Here is a 20,755-nt window from a genome sequence, read left to right as displayed (position 1 = left end):
GGAAAGAACTTTCTTTCACTATATAGTGAAAGAAAAAAGAAAATCGGCCGGTAATTTTTTGAGTTATCGGCGTGTAAACGCAAAAAAGTCGCTCATATGGCAGATTTGACTACATTTGACCTCATTTGACCTTGAAGATATTGACCTAGGGTCATGAAATTCACATATAACAGAGTTTCCCATGGCTCCCACCTACCCTCCAAATTTCGTCTTTCTAGCTCCAATGGGAGGTGAGATCTTAGGGGGGGGGCGACATCCGCCCCCCCCCTTCCACTTGGCGTAGTACTCGCTCCCCTTCCACTGCGCGTGTTAATAAGTCTCATTGATCTCTTTTGTAAAATGACCAGTTTTCGAAGTTGCTCATCATAGCTAGAAGCCCATATGAAGCAACAGTAATTTAGATATGGAAAAATAAGCGGATTGCATAACTGGAGAAGTTGCTGTTTAGGAAGAAAATGTCTCACTCTGGCTATCATTCCTATACTTCATCTTACAATGTTACATGTATTGCTTATGTGAGATGTAAATTTTAGGTCAGCATCCATAACATCTCCTAGATATCAAATTGTATTCATTTCTTTCACAGCACTTCCATTTATGTATATTTTCATTGCTTCTACAGATTTGCGCTTATTGTATATTTGCATGACAGTTTTTAATGCATTTACTGTTAAATAGTTGGCTTTAAACCAGTCTGATAACTTACTCATGGCCACATTGATTGTTTGTTGTAGGGTTTCTTTGTTTTTTTTTGTGCTTGAACAATATTGCTGTATCATCAGAATTCAACATAAATTGGCCTTTCACTTCAACTTTATCTATATCATATGTGTACATATAATATGAATAATAATGGCCCCAAAATTGACCCTTGCGGCACTCCAATTTTTATATCTCTTGGGTCTGATTTTACTCCATGAATATGTACTATTTGCCTCCGTTCTGAGAGGTATGATTTCAATAATTGTAGCACATTTCCTCGGAATCCAACTTCACTGAGCTTTTTAATGATTATGTCATGGTCTACCGTGCCAAATGCTTTGGATAAGTCCAAAAAGATCCCTACTACAAGGTCATTATTCTCAAGGGCATTGGTGATTTATTCTTGAATCAGCATAATTGGCATAAGAGTAGAATTTTTCTTTTTAAATCCAAATTGCTTTTCTGTAAGAACGTTTCCTTTTGTTATGAAATCTGACATCTGATTAAATGCTATTTTTTCCAGGATTTTTTATATTACTGGCAAAATGCTAATTGGCCTGTAATTGGAGATACAGTCAGCATCACCCTCTAAAAAATTGGTTTAACTTCTGATATTTTCAGAGGTTTAGGAAATATCCCTGTTGAGAGGCAAATATTGAAGAAGTAGATGAGTTTTGACAGCATTGGTTTATATGTGTATTTCAATATTTTACTGTTTATTCCATCAATACCAGCCCCTACATTTTTTAATTGCAGTATAATTTGTTCGACATCAATCTCACTGACCTTACTAAACGCTGCTATTTCATCAGTTGCATTTTCAATGTTTTCTAGGGGATCTATGTTAATGTTGGTAATGTTTTTTTTTCAATCTTTCTCATATTTCAGTAAAGAACATGTTGAATTTCTCTGCCATTAATCTTGCTGCAGCATGTTTATTATCAGGGCTTTGCAGTTCATTTGGTAGGATATCACATTTGCTTTTTTTGTTTTGGCAGCTGACTGAGCATCTCCCATGTCCTCTTTGGGGTTTTTCTGTATTTTGTAAACTCTGCATTGTAGTAAGACTTTTTTTGCATTCAATCTATATTACTATTTGAGGAGGGTGCGTCTGTCCGTTACCGAGGTCCCGACTTGGTGGTGCTTTGCGTGGACTACAGGCCAGACCGTTGCACCTAGCCCGGTGAAATTTGTACAACTTATAGATCAAAGAGGCGCGACGTGCCTTTGAGGGGTCTCAGCTGGATCGGGTCGTTAGTGAGCGCGTGGCGCGTGCCCAAAAAGTGCAAACTCGCGTCAGAGACTTTACATGTATAAATCGGCGTGCGAAATCGAGCAAAAACGGCTAATTTTGGCCGACACGGGTCCGGTTCCGGCGCAATATCTTGGTGACCAGGGGTCCGACCGGCACGGGGAAACAGCATCGTGTACAGAATTGAACGGGCTATTGAATGGTGTGCAATGCAGAGGATAGCACGCGCCACGTGCACCGGAGAGGGCACTTTAATTCGAAAAATTGCGGTTTTGAGGGATTTTGGAATTAATTTTGTTTTTAGGTGATCGTTAAATGGAGCGAGTTGAATCAACGCCTATTTGCAAGAGAAAGGTACCGCCTCTCATATAAAAATTGTGCAGGGCTGATTGATCCAAATCAAGGTGGTGCAAATCACAGGAGAAAATGGTGTTTGTCAATTTTGTGCCACTTTATTAATCACACGGGGTTTGCTGCATAACCTGATACCTTTGGCAATTGAATATGGTACCATTGGATAGAGCATTCAATTCTGTCCAATATTCACTCTTCATTTTTGCATGATAAGCAACAGTATCCTTAACCCGCGCCGGGCCGGGGGGGGGGGGTGTTTGAACACCCCCCTTGCGGTTTTTCGCAGATATCTCAAAAACGGCGGCGCGGGGCGCCGCCGTTTTTGGCACACCTGTTCGTGCATCTTTTCCGCACATGTTGTGAAAATTGCAGACCAAGGTCACCTTAGGTCAGGTCACCAGGTCACGCCAAGTGACCTCACCTCAGAAAAAATAAGAATGCTCGTCATAGCTACACCGACTGAACGATTGCCTTGAAACTTTCAGCGATTGATTAGAGCAACACTATCTATAAAATGTTTATCTCGGAATTTTGATATCGGTGACCTAAGGTCAGGTCAATTTTGCGGCCTCTCCATTATAATTCAAAGGGAGAAAATTGAAAAGCGCCTGTTTTGCATGAACGCTATTCTAGACACTCTCAAACATCGAGATGTAGGTAAAATAGACACACTGAACCAGAAAATGGCAACTGTGACCCCTCGTTATGTCCCCGAGGTCATCTCAGGTCACGAACAGAATCTAACAGTTTTTCGATGATAACTTCTGATAGAGGCGTGCTAGAGCGCTGAAAACGCCTTAGATGTGTTCGGCTCGACGTTGCGGATCGACTGATATGCAACATGACCTTTTCCGGTCAGGTCATGACCTTGACCTAAGGTCAAATTTTCAAGTTGACCTTTCAAGGTCAAATTATAGTTCGTTCGACGCGTCTCGACGAGAGGAACACGATGCTGGCAAAAGTAATGTCATAGCTCTTTTGAGTCAAAAGTTATTGCCGAAAAAACGTTTTTCGTAAAAACGGCTATTTTTGGAGTTTTTGCCCTCTGGAGGCTAAACCGTTGACCTGAGGTCAAATCTGAGAACATTACTCAGAAAGGTCTGTAAAAGGGCTATCGAATGCGCTTTTTTGCGGCGCTGTAGCTCTATCGGTTCCCGAGATAGCCGTTGGCAGTTTCCAAAATGTTGAAATAGTCAACATTTTACCTTTGGTGACCTCTGGTGACCTGACCTTTGACCTGACCCAAAAAATGACTGAAGTGTTTTCGTCCTTATTTTTGACGTTCTTTCGATTGCCGCTTACCGCGTGTCGCTACGTGGCCCAGGAGCCGAGTTAGAAGGGGGGGGGGGGGTGTTCAAACACCCCCCCGCGGCCCGGCGCGGAATTTCAGAGCACCGGCCCGGCGCGGGTTAAAAATGTAGGGTAGCCTGGGGCAAGACGCCCCAGATAATTTATTTTGCTACATAACTTTTATTCCACATAACCTGGAAGGCCAAATTTGAGCTCAATGCGTTCTTTGGACATTTTACTTTAAATTCCACCCCTCAAATTCATTCACTTATGATCGGACTCCCAGCTAGGAAGTGGTTTGTGAAGCAACTGCAAATAGGGCGTTTTGCCCCAACCCCAGGGCAAAACGCCCCACGGCCTGGGGCAAGAAGCCCCATACTCTAGATTAAAGATTAAACATGCTAGTATAGTCCTATTAACCCGCGCCCGGCTGGGGGTCCTGGATTTCCACGCCCTGCTGGGGGGGGGGTGTTTGAACACCCCCCTTGTAACTCGGCTCCTGGGCCACGTAGCGATACGCGGAAGGCGGCGTTCGAAAGAGCGTCAAAAATAATGACGAAATCATTTTTTTGTCAGGTCAAAGGTCAGGTCACCAGAGGTCATTGAAGCCAAAATTTCGCCGATTTCCAGGTCGAATGGCGAAAACTTCCAAGAAGCCAACGCATAACTCGGGAACCAATAGAGCTACAGCGCCTCGGAAAAGCGCATTCGATAGCCCTATTAACGCCCTTTCTGAGTAATTCTCTCAGATTTGACCTAACGTCAACGGTTTTGCCTGCAGGGGGCAAAAACTGCAAAAATAGCCGATTTTTTCGGAAACAGTTTTTCTGCAATAACGTTTGACTCAAGCCCTGTACGAGCTTACTTTTACCGGCATCGTGTTCCTCTCGTCAAGACGCATCGAATGAACTATAACTTGACCTTGAAAGGTCAACTTGAAAATTTGACCTCAGGTCAAGGTCATGACCTGACCAGAAAGGGTCATGTTGCATATCAGTCGATCCGTATCGTCGAGCTGAACACATCTAAGGCGTTTTCATCGCTCTAGCATGCCTCTATCAAAAGTTATTTGCGAAAAACTGTTAGATACCATTCGTGACCTAAGATGACCTCAGGGCATAAACAAGGGTCACGGACACCATTTTCATGTTCAGTGTGTTTAAACCACTTGTAATTCGGTGTTTGGGAGTGTTTATAATGTCTTTCGTCCAAAAGAGGCGCATTTCAATTTTCTCCCATTGACTTATAATGGGGAGGCCGCAAAATTGACCTGACCTTAGGTCATCGATATCAAAATTCTGAGATATACATTTTGTACATGCTATTGCTCTTAGCAATCGCTGAAAGTTTCAAAGCGATCGGTCACTTGGTGTAGCTATGACAGACATTGAAACTTTTTATGAGGTGAGGTCACTTCAAGTGACCTGGTGACCTGACCTTGAATGACCTTGGCCTGAAATTTTCACAACATGTGTAAAATTGATGTATGATCAGGTGTACCAAAAACGGCGGCGCTCCGCGCCGCCGTTTTTGAGATATTCGCGAAAAACCACAAGGGGGGGTGTTCAAACACCCCCCAGCAGGGCGCGGGTTAAGACAATTACGATAAGTATTATGCTTTGGTATGGGTTAGGTTGTTTTAGTTTGTTGGCAAATAGTTAATTTTTGTGATTTATTGAACAGAGGAGGGCTGGGGTCATCAATGGCTTGATGAAACTGTTTTTCCTTGAACAAATTATTGTTTTTGAAAACATGAAAATACCCTCCTTGTAACATTCCACTTTTTTTTTTACATGCTATTTCAGGATCAGTTTGCATATCCAAATCCTCAAGTTTGGTTACTAAATGTTATATGGGATTATCCAATTTATTGCAGTCAAAAACTGTTTTGCTTGTATCTGATTTTTTGATTTCCTCCTTTTCTATATTTGTGGTTACAAATATTGCAAGATCATCTGAGATGTCAGCTAGAATAATTCCTGACAACCATATCTTGACAAATCATTTGTTAAGATATTGTCAATGAGCGTATTTGATGTTGGGGTAATAAGAGTTGCCTTAGTGGGTGGGTAATTTAGTGGGTAGAAATTTGGAACCAATAGTACGCTACAATGACCACGTCTTTGTTACTATCATCTGTGAACTATGATGTGATTGTTATTCGCAATTTATATGGAAAACAAGCCAGCTATGAAGTCTCTCTCTCTCTCTCTCTCTCTCTCTCTCTCTCTCTCTCTCTCTCTCTCTCTCTCTCTCTCTCTCTCTCTCTCTCTCTCTCTCTCTCTCTCTCTCTTTCTCTCTCTCTCTCTCACTCTCACTCTTGGGACATCTTACCGGTAACAATAAGGGTCATTGCAATTGACCCCTGGTCAGCCACTTCTCTGCCTCCTCCGGTGGCCGCGCTGCCGAGAAAAGAACAGAAGATATTAGTTGCATATCGATTGAAAGCTGACAAAACCGGGCCCTTCCCGAATTCGAGGAACATATCTTTGAAAAGCTAGCTAAGTCTTCCAGCATCTTATCCGACGTAAAACTGTTAACCGGTTGGCAATTTTTAACCCTCGCCCGCACATGCCATTTTCCCATCATAGAACGCACATGGGGGGGGGGGGGGGTTGCCACCCCCCCGCGCCATTTCGTGTCTGTTGGAGATAGAGCTTCGCGGTAAGGACCAAAAAGATTCTTTGGGAAGAGACGAATCCAATGATACCCAGTTTTACCTTCTCAGGTCAGTCATTGACCTTCCAGGTCAGGTCAAACTAAAAAATATTGCTGTTTTGGGTCACCGTTGGATATCAAGTGCGCTGCTTATCATATACCGATGACGATGCCGTTTTCTGGTGCCAAGCCAGCTAGAACCTCTTTGTCACACTACCCGACCAGATTTTTGCTGCTGAGGTCATTTCAGGTCAAGTTAGGTCAAGGTCAATTATATGTGTTTGTATGTCTGTGTGTGTCTGTGTGTATACTGATGTGTGCACCGATTGTTTATGTGTCCATATTACATGAAATCATGATCTGAGAAGCTTTTACCAAAAATGCATTTAAAAAACATTACAAAAAGTAAATTTCGCTTGCCTGAAACACAATTATCTTAGATGACCTAGGTTGACCTTGACCCTGACCTTGACATCTATACATCGTCGAACAACATGTTCCATGATAGGTGGGAGGTAAGACTGGCAAAAAAGGCCGAAATCAAGGTGTCAAAAGCTCACAAGGCCCATAGCCAACGCAAGATGTTGAGAATTGGCCATTTGGGTCATGACATGACCTGAAAAACAAGGTCATATCTCCGAAACCAAAAACCACAGAAACTTGAAATTTTTAAGTGGACAACAAGAAAGGATAGAGGATCAGCTATATGAAAAATCAGCCCTCTAGCTCTAAAAATGTTGAGTGCAGAGCAGAAAGACTACCTGGGGGGGGGGGCAACCACCACCCCGCATGTGCGGGCGAGGGTTAAGATCATGAGCTTTAGATGACGTCATAAATGAGGTCAGGTCATTTTCGTGACCTCACCATTATCAGTCAATGGGGAAAAATGAAAACTGCTATTGTGGCGCCGGGAACGATCTCCAACTATCTCAAGCACACAGAATCGTGATTTGATGCACTCCTTGCAAGGTAAGATGCGTCACTTTTGCAATGTTGACCTTGCGTGACGTCATTTATGACGTCATCAAGGTCATATTAGGTTTTCGTCAATAACTCTTGATCAAATTAAGCTAGTGACTCGGGAAAGCCACCAATGGACTCAGGAAGACCTGCCGAATCGAATGATATGCGACATGACCTCTTTCGACCAACTTCGTGACCTGGGGGTGCTGACCTGACCTTGACCTGAGGTCAACACCCCAAGTTGACCTGACCCGAACAAAAAGTATATCATTCGACGCGCCTGAGCGAGGCGAACACGATGCTGCCAAAATCGCGGCTCTGCGGTCGTTTTTTGCGAAGTTATTCACCAAAAACTGAACCGTACCTTGGGGCACTTGACCTGACCTTAGAGGTCACCGGTTGACCTAGGACCTTAAAATTGGGTACCAATATCTGCGTCTCATAACGGCGCACACGCTCGTTTTTTTCCGCGACGCGCTAGCTCTACCAGGGGGCGAAACGGCGAGGGGGGTCGTACCCGCCCCGCCCCCCTCGGCCGGCGCGTATGTAGAAAACCAATAGGTCCGGCCAGAGTTAAAAAATTTGTTTCAAGCGTTTTTTATCAGCGACAGGGAAAATCCTTCATTATTGCTACCAGATTACTACCATATTCCCTCGCATTTATGTTGCGCATTGCCTCTCAAATCAGAGTTTTATGAAGCTTATACTAATTTAACCCGCGCCCCGTAGGGCTACCGGCGGACCCTACCACCCGTAGGGGGGGGGGGGGGGGCGTTTCGGCCCCCCCTAAGATCTCGGAAAGTTACCGGCCGATTTTCAAAATTCAAACGGCGTTCGATAGCCCCACCCGGGAACTACCTTGTGACCAAATTTCATTGACCTAGGTCAAACCGATGACGTCACAGGTCAGGTCAAAGGTCAGATTTTCACCGTTCACAGGCAATTCAAGAAATGTGCTGTGAAAGCGAGTAAATTGGTAATTTATTGAAAACCATCGATGGTACATTGTTCGTCAAACACATACTTTGCTATCTGAGGTCACTGATACCAGGTCAGGTCACAGCGAGGTCAGGTCACCGGGGGTCACAATATGAATGTGTCGTGTGATACATGTTTTATGGTCCATTTTACATGACAAATGCGATTATTTGGGTTAGGCAGCCTTTGGGGCCAGCCTAGGTCACGTTTTTGTGAAGGTCAGGTCAAGGTCAGGTCAAATTAGGTCAAATTTCAAAGTTGATATTTTTGCATAAAATGGGTATCGATTCGATGCAGCTCGTCACGGGGAGTCTAATGGTGGTCTTCGTTTTGCTCTACGAGTTCTAGAATTGCCAAAAATTGAGTTTGAAAATTTGACGTCATCATTTTTGAACAGTTTTTTCGCTATAACTTGGCCAAAAAACGAGGTATCGATCTGAAATTTGATATGTAGATAGAAGACGGTAGGCACTATCACATATATTCCGGTTTTTTCGAATCTCAAAAAACTTTTTGGATTTTTGGCGAATATATCAAAAAAAAATGCTTTTTCGATTTTTGGGGGTCAAAACTCAAAAATTTCAAAAATTCCAGATAGCAGTTTTGTAGCCCTGTCAATTCTACACCTTTTATGTCTTGATCATTTTTCTGTATCTTCAAAGCTGTAGTCCTGACAGGTCTTCTCGCGAAGGTCTTTTTTCGGTCGAAAATGACAGAACATGACGTCACTCTGACGTCATTTGTGGCCAACCTATCATAGCCTCTGGACAAATTTTTGGTCACAATGTGTAAAATTGATGCCCGGAGGGGTCCTGAAAGTTTGGTGGCGATATCTCCAGCCGTTTAGGAGATATCGACCGAAAAGGACAGGGAGGGGCCGTTTCGGCCCCCCCCCCCTACGGGGCGCGGGTTAATTGTCATAATTTGACTGATTTTGGCGATTATTAATTATTTCAACGCAGCATGGATCAGGAAGCTCTCATAGTTTGCTGAATAATGTGGCTTTTGCTTATTATCTGTGATTTGGTGCGTCGTGATCGTAGCATGCAAATTATTAAATCAACTTTTGAAGTAAAGTTCACATGAAAAAACAATGGACGCCATTTAATTGTGTCCCAGAAAAGCTATTTCTGGCACCTAAAAGCTGACTCGCCCCAAAATTGGTCCTCAGCACATATTTGGTGGATACCAGCACCAATCATGGAAAATGACCTTAATTAGCTGTTTCTGGCACCTATTCATCGGTACGCCTTACTCTTTTTTCTGAATCTGGCACCTAAATGCTGAGCGTAGCACCAATCTAGTAGAAAAATGAGCTACTGGCTGGTAGAATCATGTTGTTCTGGTATAATGACCCCTGGAGTCTAGCCTAAAGGTTGCCAGTGCAGCTACACTCTAAGACAGCCCCGTAGTGATCTCAAAATTGTATATGACGTTTAAGTAAGCAAATAATATTGATTTGTTTGAAAAAAATGTCATTTAAATATTTAAAAGTATTTATTTGTAATGCTTAAAGGGAAACATTTTTGTGAGTAATTGTCTCGATTTTGACCATTAAAGGGACCCTCCCACCTTAACATTTGTTTTGAGTTGAGATAGCCAAGTTTGCGGCCAGGCTAAGAAATAGAGGTCTGCACCGGCCGGCTGCAGCCGCGGCTGGCTGCAGCCCGGCCCACGGCTGTGGGCCGGGGCGGCTGCAAATATCTCCAAGAACACGGCTACGGCTGTGGCCACGGCTGTGAGATTTCAAGCTCAATCTTAAGTACTCAAATATAAAATTTTAAATCCTCAATCTTACATTCTGATAAGCAGTCTAGCCTGTAAAAATCATGCAAAGGATGCCCAGCAACATTGAAAGTGGTGAAGCCTTTGAAAACCTGTAATGGTTTTACCATTTGCTGTAGGGGAGTTTACACTCTGGTACAGAATACTAATTATAGGTACCGATTGTTCCTTCATTATCAAGAGCTTGACAGTTTCAGAAAATGCAATATGTTGCATTGTCACATCCCTCTCAAACCAATCTCACCTGGTCATTAGGAGAGCACCTTACAGCTATTGAAGACGAGCGTTCAATAATTCTTTCGGTAATAGAAAAAGAAATTACGTCTAGGTTAAGGCAGGTAAAGGCTTCATAAAATATTATCTAAAATAACTCTTAGATGTATTTCTGGATTTTCGACAAGTCCAATTACATAATATAAAACTGGCGCTTTATGTTCTAACTGGTGTGTGAGTGACCGCTAACAGAAAATGCTGATCAACGAAGCCAATGGAATTAGATTATCAGTCAGCATGAACCTTACTTACGGTTAATTCACATGATGGTTAAAACCCTGAACACGTAATTCACATGACGGTGAAAAGTGAAAACCCTGAACACAATATTTCTTACGCGAGCTGTTGACTTTACTAATAAAATGACGTTTTCTTCTGAAAACGTTAAAATTTGATAATTAATCTTTGTTTGAGAGCAAGTTTTCTACTGTTTAGCATTATTTTTTGTTGATTATAATTTTTATGGCTGTTTATAGTGACACAAAGCAATTTTTTGCCACTTCTTTGCTATTGACGTCATTAACCCGCGCCCTGCTGGGGGGGGGGGTGTTTGAACACCCCCCTTGTGGTTTTTCGCGAATAGCTCAAAAACGGCGGCGCGGAGCGCCGCCGTTTTTGGTACACCTTATCATGCATCAATTCTACACATGTTGTGAAAATTTCAGACCAAGGTCATTCAAGGTCAGGTCACCAGGTCACTTGAAGTGACCTCACCTCATAAAAAGTTTCAATGTCTGTCATAGCTACACCGAGTGACCGATCGCTTTGAAACTTTCAGCGATTGCTAAGCGCAATAGCATGTATAAAATGTATATCTCAGAATTTTGATATCGATGACCTAAGGTCAGGTCAATTTTGCGACCTCCCCATTATAAGTCAATGGGAGAAAATTGAAATGCGCCTCTTTTGGATGAAAGACATTATAAACACTCCCAAACACCGAATTACATGTGGTTTAGACACACTGAACATGAAAATGGTGTCCGTGACCCTTGTTTATGCCCTGAGGTCATCTTAGGTCACGAATGGTATCTAACAGTTTTTCGCAAATAACTTTTGATAGAGGCATGCTAGAGCGATGAAAACGCCTTAGATGTGTTCAGCTCGACGATACGGATCGACTGATATGCAACATGACCCTTTCCGGTCAGGTCATGACCTTGACCTGAGGTCAAATTTTCAAGTTGACCTTTCAAGGTCAAGTTATAGCTCATTCGATGCGTCTTGACGAGAGGAACACGATGCCGGTAAAAGTAAGCTCGTACAGGGCTTGGGTCAAAAGTTATTGCAGAAAAACTGTTTCCGAAAAAATCGGCTATTTTTGCAGTTTTTGCCCCCTGCAGGCAAAACCGTTGACGTTAGGTCAAATCTGAGAGAATTACTCAGAAAGGGCGTTACTAGGGCTATCGAATGCGCTTTTCCGCGGCGCTGTAGCTCTATTGGTTCCCGAGTTATGCGTTGGCTTCTTGGAAATTTTCGACATTCGACTTGGAAATCGGCGAAATTTTGCCTTCAATGACCTCTGGTGACCTGACCTTTGACCTGACCAAAAAATTGACCGAAGTGATTTCGTCATTATTTTTGACGCTCTTTCGAACGCCGCCTTCCGCGTATCGCTACGTGGCCCAGGAGCCGAGTTACAAGGGGGGGTGTTCAAACACCCCCCCCCAGCAGGGCGTGGAAATCCAGGACCCCCAGCCGGGCGCGGGTTAAAAACTCAGTGAAATTTTTGATTGAAAGAGGCAATTGTGGCTCGCACGTCCTTGGGGATTTGAGCGAAGATCATTATTTGGAAAAATCAAAATAGATGAATGTTTTTCTTTCTTGGATGCTCACTAGTGTTTTGATGCCTTGCATTATTGCATATCAAAATAGTTTGAGACTTGCTCAGAAGGCTGCTTCAAGCCTGGCATAGCACACCCCAGAAAATATGCAAGGTAAGAAAGAAGCAAGAGCTTTGACTAGACAATCACTTTTTGACAGTCCATCAACTTCAGTTTCATTTTCCATACCTAACATTGATAATGAAAAGCATCAGGGTCTGTTGTTCTGTCCCAAACCATGCTTCAGGATTTGGCATTAGATGTCTACACTGCTACTTGCTAGTGCTTCTATTCTGGTTCGTTGTTTATGTTTTCTGTTGATGTAGGTACCTACCTACCCATCTTTCTTAACCCCTTGCAAGGGCTTGTGTAGGCATGCGATGGGCATCAGGCTTCAGGCCTTCCGCCTAAAGCCAGATACACAACCACTTAACCTATGATGCTTCGAGGGCCTTGTGATGTTTCATGAGCTTGAGAATCTATAGCCCATTGCAATGTGCTTTTGGCTATATGTTTCAACTAAAAACAACTTATTATATGCTATTTGGTTGCATTTCATTGAAAGTATCCACGGCCGGCTGACGGCTGGCTGCCCACAGTTTGCCACGGCTGTGGGCGGCTGTGGCTGTGGAGCCACGGCTGCGGGGCGGCTAGGCTGTGGAAAATTGCAGCCGTGCAGAACTCTACTAAGAAACCACCATTTATCCTGGTCGCAACCCCCGCAGCTTTATGGTGTTCAAGAAATTTCTTCCCTTTACTTGCAGGGTGGGACCAGCGTGGTCCCTATCTCTTAACCATTACGGGAATCTGATGACGTCATCAGGCTTTCGAACGTCCGTTAAATGTTTGACTAAAACGTTTTGTAGCACGCGGTGGTATATGCTGCTTTGCGCGCAACAAATGCCGCACTTTCAAATAAAGTCTCTAGGAACAGCAGAGATCCCAAAAAGTAAACAAAAGTAAAAGTCTAATATCTTGAAAACCGGTGAATATTTTTCGATGAAATTTGGTAGATAATCGTTTTTGCTCTTTCTGAACCGAGCGACATCACTTTCATGCCAATTCATTAACTTTTTTGAAGGTGGGAGGGTCCCTTTAAAACGGGTATTGTATTTTTTGACGTCATCAAATAGCTCCAAAAAAGAAATGTAATGTTTTCATTCCGTTCAAGGCCGCTGAAGAAACGCGGGATCTTGCGTAGGACATTGTCCGTTGTTTGCCGCGCAGAGTTGTGCCGTGGTTGTGCCTTTTTCATCCGTTTCTTACTTATGTGTGCATGAAGCTTTGATTTTGTTTTTGGTTATTGTGTGACCGGTCAGTCAAACGCCCCTGTAGAAACCGGATGCTGCGTTTGATCGAGATGGAGTCAGACGATGATTGCAGAAAGCTAATAATATTGAAAAGAGGGCCGGTTGCGTGGCATGTCTGTTCAGAGTTGACATTTAGCTTTACTCCAGTTTATGACCTGAGAGCCTGGCTGGAAGTGACGGATCCAAACTTTTCACGTTAAAATGGCTGAGGGTGCAATAATCTCTACATAGCGGGCTGGTATAGGAGCGTCTTACTATGCTGCACCATAGCTGGCTAGTGATTCTCTTTTGGCTAGAAATGGCATTAATCATTATCTCCACTGGCGAAAATGGCACTTGACATCACCGAATGCAACGTTCATGTTTGTTAGGATACATAAAATCAGGAAGATTACGCGAATTAGGTAGGCAAACGTGGAATAAAATAGGTGCTGGATGTTTTGGTTTTGGTGCTGAATCAGCAAACAGCAAATACGGAGTTCAACTAGACGATCTGGCAACTTTAGGCTGTGTGGAAGCAATTAGGTGCCAGATTCAGATATTAGGGTCGAATAAGCATTTTGGGGCTGATCAGCAATTAGGTGCCAGAAACAGCTTTTTAGGGACCAGAAACAAATATTCCCCCAAAACAATAGTTCAAGCATAATAATTTCTGTAAACATAAAGATGCAACATGTGTCTCCGAGATGGAACTCATTTCAAATGAAAACTGGAAATGGAATACAGAAGATGGATCTGCGGAGCAGTGGCGCAGCCAGGATTTCGTTTCGGGGGGGTCATCGCTTCCAAAGCGGGCCCCCTAGTGTGCGGGCCCCCACCCATTTTTCAGAATCTCTCCATATTTCATACGCATTCTGCTGGGCGGGCCCCCTTTACCTGCACGATAACCCTGAGCGAGTTTGAATCAGAAAATTTGCATAGAACAGTAGCTCGGTAATCACCCGGTCTTCACTTTTTACGCAAATTGACCACGACAGAAATATGTTACTATGACGTATGACTTCGTATCTTTCGAGTCCGATATGAGCCCCAATTCCGCAATATGCATAGCATATTATATGCAATCGGAACTGTTGCCTGCTTCTGTCGCACAAGATTTAAAAGTAGTCCCATGTGCCTGTCCTAAGTCATCTATTGGCTGCTGTAGTAGATTGTGCTTTTATTCTTCTTCATTACGTGAATTCGCTCGTAAGAAGTTTTAACCCTCGCCGGCACAGGAGGGAGGGGTTGATGCAACCCCCTAAGGTTTTTTTTTTTCGCGAAGAACTCGCGTAAAAAAGCGGCTGATCGCGACGTAACTTCCATAGTGCGCTGAAATTCGCGCAACTTATAGAACAAGGATGGGTAACGTGCCTGTGAAGAGTCACAGCTCGATCGGGCCGGTGGTGAGCACATGGCGCGTGCTCAAAAAGTGCAAATTCGCGTCATAGACTTTACATGCATAAATCGGCTTGCAAAAATGGGCGACAATGGCTCAACTTGCCCGACACGGGTCCGGTCCCCGTGCAGTATCTCGGTAACCGTGGGTCCGATCGGCACGAGGAACACAGTATCGTGCATGAGAATCGAACGGGCTATCGAATGGTGTGCGGTGCAGGGATGGCACGCGCCACGTGCACCCGTGAGGGCACTTATGCTTGAAAAATTGACGTTTTGGACGGATTTTGGACTTAATGCTATTTTTGGGTGACTGTCAGACGGAGCGGGTTCAAACAACGCTTGTTGGCAAGAGAAATGTACCTACCGCCTCTCATGGGAAAATTGTGAAAAGCTAATTGATCAAAAACAAGGTGGAACAAATTGCTGGAGAAAATAGCATTTGCTTATGACTTACTTAATTACAGGGGTTTTGCTACATAACCTGGTATGTTTGACAATTGAAATGGGCATAGATTGGAAGAGCATTCAATTGTGACCAAGGTCCAATCATCGCTTTTGCATGACGAGCAACAATATTCTTAAGAATATAAATGTTTCAAACCTCTACATAGTAATTCATCGATGGCTTTCACTCTTCAATAACCTACGCCAACCTATGTCATGAAATACACTTGGCATGTTCTATAGTAGAACGCATGGTTATTATCAGACACGAGCACCTCGATGCGATGGATATTTTTTCCCAAAACCAAAATGCTTAGCCGTCAAAAGGCAATCGACCGTAATAGATACATAACCCACAGACACAAGACCAACCAAACGCCCACCGATCGAAAATACCCCTTATTCGCGTTGCGAAGCAAGCGGGTCACCCTAGCGGGCCCCATTCCCCCGGGGGCTCGGGCCCTATCCACATGGGGGACCAAGCCCTATCCATTCGGGGGCCCGGGCCACGTTCACCTGGGCTCCGGGCCTCGCCCACCCGGGGCTCCGGGGCCCGCCCACCAGGGGGCCCTGGCCCCATCTACCCGGGGGGCCGTGGCCCATCCACCTAAGGGGCCCGGGCCCGTTCTCCCGGGGCCCGGGCCCCATCCACCCGGGGGCCTGTGCCCTATCCACCCAGGGGCCCGTGCCCTATCCACCCAGGGGGCCCGGGCCCGTTCTCCCGGGGCCCGGGCCCCATCCAACCGGGGGTCCGGCCCCGTCCACCCGGGGCTCAGGGCCGTTCTCCCGGGGGCCCGGGCCCCATCCAGCCGGGGGCCCGGGCCCCCTCCACCCAGGGGGCCCGGGCCCGCTCTCCCGGAGCCTCGGGCCCCATCCACCCGAGGGGCCTGGACCCGTTCTCGCGGGACCCGGGGGTCCGGGCCCCGTCCACCCGGGGCCCGTTCTCCCGGTGGCTCGGATCCATCCACCGGGGCCCCATCCGCCGGGGGGCCCGGGCCCTATCCACCCGGGGGCCCGGACCCATCTACAGGGGGCCCGGGTCCCATCCACCCAGGGGGCCGGGCCCGTTCTCCTGGGGGCCCGGGCCCTGTCCACCTGGGGCCCCAGGCCGACCCCTCACCCGAGGTGTCGCAGTGGGCATTTCTCGAAGCGGGCTCGTCCGATTAGATTAGGACCCCTCTCTCTCTCTCTCTCTCTCTCTCTCTCTCTCTCTCTCTCTCTCTCTCTCTCTCTCTCACTCTCTCTCTCGAGCGGGCCCCTGACAGAAATTTCGGGGGGTCAGCTGACCCTCTGACCCCCCCCCCCTGGCTGCGCCACTGCTGCGGAGTCACTGAGATCACAAAGTGCTCCTGCTCTTGATTGTTGGTAGTTGAAGATATTCAGAGAACTTGCGAATCTGCATACCGGTCCTGACTTGCTTGATTGTTTAAAGTTGTTTTAATTCTCATAATTGTGTGTAGTGACTGTGCACACTGCGGAGCACATAGAAATGTGCAGGTGGCTGGCAGGTGGGTTAAACTTCGGAGGTGGGAATTTGGATGTCAGTTTTAAAAGTCATGGTTATGCCTTGTAGAGTAAGCTCTTCTCTTATTTTTGTCTTTTTATAGTTGTAGGTATATCTAATACAGCTGTTAGTTTCATTTTTATTAACCCGCGCACCGACGGGGGTCTGCGCCAACTTAGTACCGACGGGGGGGGGGGGGCGGATGACCACCCCCCCCCCCCTGAGATCTCGAGAACGAAGCAAGATAGCGACAAGCGGTAAACAGCATCGGATACGCACGGACAAGGTCTACAATTTTTACTAAGGTCATTTTCAGGTCAGGTCAAAGATGACGTCACAGGGGTCGAAAAAGTCAAAATGGCGGCGCTAGATATGGAGAGGGTTTTTCTCGAATAACTTTCGAAGTAGTCAAGATAGGAACAAACTAAGGGCATCATCGTGATCCTCTCGTCAATCCGCATCGAATGATATATATGTTGACCTCGAAAGGTCAAGGTCAAAGGTTGACCTCAGGTCACGTGACCTCGAGGTCATCATGTATATCATTCGATGCGTCTTGACGAGCTGAACACAATGAGACCATCCGCGCGGCTGTATCTTGTTCCTGTAAGGAGTTATTGGCAAAAAAACCTTTGGTGACCTTTGATGACGTCACATGACCTTACAGCTGCCCAACAGCAAAACAGACCTCAAGGTAGTGAAGGTTGATCGTATATGAAGTCATATATGGTATATGGGGCCATTCCGACCCGTTTTAGTGGTAAAAACAGGGACTTGATTTTTCCCCCATTGACTTATAATGGGGAGGTCGCGAAATTGACCTGACCTTAGGTCACCGACATCAAAATTCCGAGATATACAAATTGTAGCTACTAATGACCTAATAACATCCTGCGACTTTCAAAGGCCTCCGACATCTACTGTAGCTCTGGCACGGTGACAAAGTTGCAAAAAAAGTGACTTGAGGTTGGGTCATTCAAAGTGACCTGGTGACCTGACCTTAAAAGTTAGGAGGTTCAAACTTGCACACCATGTGTAAAATTGATGAGAGAATAGTCATACCAAATTTCGCGGCGCTACGCGCCGCGGTTTTCCCGCTATCTGCGAAAAACCTCAGGGGGGGCGGATATCCGCCCCCCCCATCGGTGCGCGGGTTAAAATGCTCGAAGTAATGTATAAGTATATGAATGTTCTTATTTACGAATTTCATGTGGCATTTTCGTACTTCAGAAATATTTCTACAGCTTTCCCCGGCTCACCTTCGGCACATAAATGTCAAAACCTTAACCCTCGCCGGCACAGGGGGGGGGGGGAGGGAGGTTGATGCAACCCCCCCTAAGGTTTTTCGCGACTAACTCGCGTAAAAAGCGGCCGATTGCAACGAAACTTTCAGTACCCTCGCATTGATAAATTTTACACCTACCCTGAAAATTTCATGACCCTGACCGAAACGAACTTTGACCTGCGACCTCTTTTCCGGGACCATGTTTGGCCGGAATCGCGATTCGGCGTATGTCGGCTCGCATTAGCCGCGCGTTTGCAAGCTTTTCGTGGTTTCAAACGTTCAAACATGTGATTTGATGTTGCTCCCATACATTAGGGTGGGTGTCAAGGTCACCTGAAGGTCAGGTCAGCTCATTGACCTTTGGTGACCTCGGGTGACCTCGGTTCACTGTTTCGAGTTTTACGTGTTTCTAGGCCAGTTTTTGGAGCTGAATTCGAATTTAGCAACCATTTGAACATTTACGAAGTAGTTTTGGTGCCTTCGTAACATGTTACGAAGCTGTCAGAGGCGGTTGACACGCATTACGAATACCCGTCACAACCTCTACCGGTTGACCTGACCTGACCTGACCCAACCTGGTCTAAATGCTTAACCCTATTAGTGGCAGGCTCCTGGCTACCCCTATTAGTGGCAGGGGGGGGGGGCTGTTTACGAGCCCCCTTGATCTCTCGAGATCTAACGGGCCGATTTTCAAAATTCAAACGGCATTCGATTTTGCTCAACGTGATCTACATATCTAAAAAATAAAAATTAAAAAATGTCAATAGGGGGGTAGAAGAGGGTAAAAACGGGCAAATTGCAGATACATTTTAGACTGTTTATTAAGGCCAGGTTTCTGAACTAATCTTGACGCAACTTTTGCCGATCGATAGAGAATGAACCAGGAATTCACATGGATCCTAAAAATATGCATTTTCAAAAATCATAGGCGGATACAGATCATTGAGATTGGGGGTACACAAAAAGTATAGTAAATAAGGTTTTTGTTGGTACTGTTTCTAAAAAAAGGTGGTAATGGTCTTGTTATGTTACAATTTTCTAATGAGAGAACGACTACAATTGTATTGGTCATGCATAGGCGGTGTCAGGGCACCTATGTTGGGAGGTAAAACATAACCCCCCTTTTTGGACGCCTGGATCCGCCTATTATAGCAAAAACGTGTCAAAAGAGGATGCACAATAACTTTGTATATGTTATCACATGATACCTTTCATTCACTGTTCGTAAAACTGGTGCATACAGTTATAACCCTCGCCCATGTAGGGGGGGGTTTGGTGTTCCATCTGGTCGTTCCGGGCCGACCGCTGGTTCTCTCTCTGACCTGCACACACCGAGTTCTCTGGGCCAACTGTACTACACAGCCCTATACACCTACACACACACACACACACACACACATATATATATATATATATATATATATATATATATATATATATATATATATATATATATATATATATATATATATATATATATATATGTTACAGGCAAAGTGAAAACTCGGGCATTTTGCAAAATGCCTAGGCAATTTGCAAAATGCCTGACTGGCTAGGCATTTTGCAAAATGCCCAGGCAATTTGCAAAATGCCTGACCGGCCAGGCATTTTGCAAAATGCCTAGGCAGTTTGCAAACTGCCTGGCCCACCAGGCATTTTGCAAACTGCCTGAAATTATTTTCTCAGGCAGTTTGCAAAATGCCTGACATCGAACTCACACCAGCGACGATGCGTAAGCATCATTGTAAGTGCCGCCAACAGGGGTTAATCACAAGCGATACGCACCAAGTGGGAGGACACACAGTGAGACATTCTCCGGGTAGCGCTGCCGAGTTCAATGTCACTGAGCCCCAGGCAGCGCGTGCGGCCCGGCCGCTGCGCCGGCTACCGGGCGCCCGGCGCGGTTTTATCGGTAAACACACGCGTTAAACACGGTTATGTTTCTCAGAGCCTTGATGGCTCTGGAAATCAGGGCTGCGGAGTCGATGGATTTTAGGGTGACTCCGACTCCGACTCCGACTCCGGCTTCAAAAAACGACTCCGACTCCGACTCCGGCTTCAAAAAACGACTCCGACTCCGACTCCAACTCCGACTCCGGACGGTTCTATTAAAATACATATCATGATATTGAAGTTCATAATGGCCGTTTTCACGACGGAACTTTCGCAGAGGAACTTATTTGATACCAAAAAAGTACCTACCCTTAGAGGCCTTAACATCCCTCAAACTGAAATATTTGATGTTCAAAATAATTTTAGAAGTTTAAATCCGGGCATTTTTTGCCCTCAAATCACTTATTTATTTACAAACACAGCAATTTTTGGTTCTAGTAGCCCACCTTTCGACTATGAGGTATTAAATCAGCGTGGCAACTTGCTCCCTCTTTGCTCCCTCGGGTATCTAATTCCGGAATTCTTAAAAACAAGGGAAGTATATATCGAGTTCTCTTTTATACCTATTCAGTTATGTTTTAATGGTGATTAAAATATGACAAATTTTTTAATTACATTTCATATAAGAAAACACGCAAAACAATGAAACAAAAATAACTACGGCAGATAATTACCTTCAGGTATCTAATTTCGACCAATCAGCACCTCAGTAGGATATCACGTCATACAAGAATGGTGGTGAAGGCCGTTTGCAGTCCCGGCCGGTAGGTCACGTGACCGCCGGGCGCCTCGGGTCACGCGGCGGTCGGGAGTCGGACGCGGGGCGTGGTCGCGGGCGGACGCGCGGGGCATCATGCTTTG

General features: G+C 45.2%; 1 protein-coding gene across 1 annotated transcript in view; it reads right to left on the bottom strand.

The window, feature by feature from the left end:
• LOC122367913 (arginine/serine-rich coiled-coil protein 2-like) overlaps nt 1-20,755 on the bottom strand; it is a 243,316-nt gene that overhangs the window by 133,479 nt on the left and 89,082 nt on the right. The window contains exon 7 of the mRNA XM_043341441.1: nt 5,933-6,000. Coding sequence (XP_043197376.1) covers nt 5,933-6,000 — 68 coding nt within the window. The remainder of the gene's footprint in view (nt 1-5,932; nt 6,001-20,755) is intronic.

The sequence above is a fragment of the Amphibalanus amphitrite genome, unplaced genomic scaffold (assembly GCF_019059575.1).
Source record: "Amphibalanus amphitrite isolate SeventyFive unplaced genomic scaffold, NRLGWU_Aamphi_draft 000906F_arrow, whole genome shotgun sequence".
NCBI lineage: Eukaryota > Metazoa > Arthropoda > Thecostraca > Balanomorpha > Balanidae > Amphibalanus > Amphibalanus amphitrite.
Note: the sequence above shows the minus strand (reverse complement) of the source record. Positions and strands in the feature narration are given on the sequence as shown.